Source organism: Bombus bifarius, unplaced genomic scaffold (assembly GCF_011952205.1).
Source record: "Bombus bifarius isolate JDL3187 unplaced genomic scaffold, Bbif_JDL3187 scf7180000009665_frag, whole genome shotgun sequence".
NCBI classification, from domain to species: Eukaryota; Metazoa; Arthropoda; class Insecta; order Hymenoptera; family Apidae; genus Bombus; species Bombus bifarius.
In genome coordinates this window covers 8606-11288 of record NW_022885264.1, presented here as the reverse complement: position 1 = coordinate 11288, position 2683 = coordinate 8606, and the positions used below count along the sequence as shown (strand labels likewise).

At 31.3% G+C, this 2683-nt stretch overlaps 1 protein-coding gene across 1 annotated transcript; it reads left to right on the top strand.

Moving 5' to 3' along the window:
• The first annotated feature begins 1199 nt into the window (after positions 1-1199).
• On the top strand, positions 1200-2433 carry LOC117215483 (glutathione S-transferase-like). Its single transcript, XM_033461850.1, has 3 exons — positions 1200-1250; positions 1562-1729; positions 1987-2433. The coding sequence occupies exons 2-3, from the start codon at positions 1585-1587 to the stop codon at positions 2292-2294; spliced, it is 453 nt and encodes a 150-aa protein (XP_033317741.1). The 5' UTR covers positions 1200-1250; positions 1562-1584; the 3' UTR covers positions 2295-2433.
• Positions 2434-2683: the final 250 nt, after the last annotated feature.

Genomic DNA, 2683 nt, shown 5'->3' with positions numbered 1-2683 from the left:
CAATAGGATAAGAGTTACATGGAAGCAACAGAGGGGAAGAAGAACATATAGAGATCTAAAGGTTATTTTTGTCTCATTCAAGTTTCTGTTAACCGGCTTGGAAATTTCCTGTGCTTGTTTCGACTTTGAAATCTTAAAAAAAAAATTGTAAGTAAATAGTATATATATAGTATATATATCCTAAATCAAAGTTTCTCTTTATAAATAATAAACCGTTTAAAAACTGTATTTTGTATGTTTTTTCCTTATTCATAATTAAATAATAAATATGAAATACTTCTACAGAAAGCCGACATCCTTCAATTAACCGAACAGCAGATGATTTAAAAATTAGTAGTTGAAAGAAATAAATGTTATTACATGTTCATAATTGATCGATAAATTTAAGTATACAATTAGAAAATGTTTCTTCTTTATTGATAACTAAATAATACAGATAAGATACAAGATACTTGTAGGAAAAGTCGGCGCGTCGTTCAATTAACGGAACAGCAGAGGATTTGAAAATTAGTAGTTGAAAGAAATAAATGTTATCATATGTTCATAATTGATCGATAAATTTAAGTATGCAATTAGAAAATGTTTCTTAAGTTTGGAAGAATATATAATCATGCTGAATGTTTTGTAGTTACGAAAGTTGTCTACAAACATACATTGTACATACGACTAGTAATGGTACTAAATTACTGTTAGAGGGTCTTGGGTGTATAGAACCATATGGTTAAATTAATACTAGAGATAACGAATCGTGCGAATGTAATTAATATTTTGAAATGCGTTGTTTGCATTAATTGATAGTTTTCTTATAAACTTTTTTATAAACAATTTCATTGCTATAGAAAAAAGATAAATGCCGGTAATATGTCTATCCTACTTAAATAGAAAGTGCAATATTTTGTTATAATATTTGGCGCAAGTTTATACATTATTACATCCAAAAATAATATTCTTTTTATATCTAAGCTATATTAAAATATAAAGATACAAATAGCTATGCGAGTAGTTAGTAGTTGATGCTTTTTACTTAAATTGTCTTATACTTCATAATTTGTAATAATATAATTCTTGTCATCAATGATTCTTTGTTTTTACTTTGTATATATTATACTTCCAGGAAGATGCCGCTCTATAAATTCACTTACTTCCCAGTTACGGCATTGGCAGAACCAATCCGTTCTTCTTCAGCTATGCTAGTATTCCATTTGAAGATGAACGTATCAAAAAGGACGTCTGGCCAGAAATAAAGCCCTGTAAGCTTAAAATTTAAAGAAATTCTGTTTCTTAAATCTCATCTTTCCTAATTTAACTAAAGTAGCTAAATAAAGTAGAACACAATTATGCAGAGTATAACAGAGATTATTGTTTACTCTCCATTGCTCTATAAGATATGTGGGAGAACAATAGGTATTGTTAAGGAGACAATGCCCTTTGTTTGCTGATAAATTATCAATAAATTAAATTATATCTTTCCAAAACAGATAACAGGAAGCTAGATATTTAAGAAGCATCATAATCTGTTTGTTCGATAGAATCTTTGATTCTATTAGTTGTATGTTTTTAGTGACTCCTTATGGCCAGCTTCCTATGCTCGTAGCTGATAGAAGGAAGGTTGCTCAGTCTACAGCTATTTGCCGTTACTTAGCCAAACAATATGACTTAGCTGGAAAGACTGACTGGGCAAATCTTCATATTGATGCCACTGTTGATACTATTCATGATATTCGTCATAGTGAGTATCCAGTGCTGTTTTGCATAAATCTTATGAGAATCTTGATAACAGATAGCACATATCTGTTCAGGTATTTATTAGTTGAAATCCGATTTAATATTTGATTTAATCGAACGATACACGTATGTCAACAATACAAGACAAAGGATTAAAAAGGATTGTAATTCTATCTTCAGTATCATTTAAATTTCGCACAACACTGTATTCAAATTAGTATAACATTAGCGAATAGTATTTAACTGAAAACAAATTTTCAGAAATTGCCGCCTTCCACTATGAGGAGGACGAGAAGGTCAAAGCTGCAAAACGCAAGGCTGCTGAAGAGACGCTGCTGTTCATTTTAGAACGTTTGGACCAGCAAGTGAAGGAAAATGACGGCTACTTCTACGATGGTACTCTCTCTTGGGCTGATTTAACATTCGTTGCTCTGCTCGATTATTTGAACTTTATGTACAAGTCTGATCTGATCGAGAATTACGAGAATCTGAAGCTGCTGGAGAAAAAGGTCCTCCTCCTGCCCAAGATCAAAAACTGGATTGAGAGACGCCCAGTTAGCGAATTTTAAACTTCACGATTGCTTATGGTTTTATAAGCGTTTAAAGATTGCGGTCTTAGTGTGTTGAGAGAATGAAGAACGAATCGTGTTGATGGAAGTTTGTATGGAATATACTGATTGCTTTTAACATTCATTAGTTCCAGTTATTACCGATATTTTTGTCATTTAGTTAGGGTTTTCCCTTTAGATTACGTTGTGATAGAGAACTATTATTTGTGTATTCCTGTTAGAATTTAATCTTGGAATTAGGATTAATATTCTGTGGAAGACACAATGTTTATGTTGAAATAATATAATGTGATATTTATTAAACAATTATTTCGAGAGTTATAAATGTTCGTTCTGGAATGTAGACAGTTGGCTAGTTATTCACAGACTGACTGCCTTAGTGACCTGTG

Excerpts from the sequence above, each read along its gene's own strand:
- LOC117215483 (XM_033461850.1), top strand. The coding sequence starts at position 1,585 with ATGCTCGTAGCTGATAGAAGGAAGGTTGCTCAGTCTACAGCTATTTGC. Across the intron at positions 1,730-1,986 it reads TATTCATGATATTCGTCATA|AAATTGCCGCCTTCCACTAT; the intron begins GTGAGTATCCAG and ends ACAAATTTTCAG.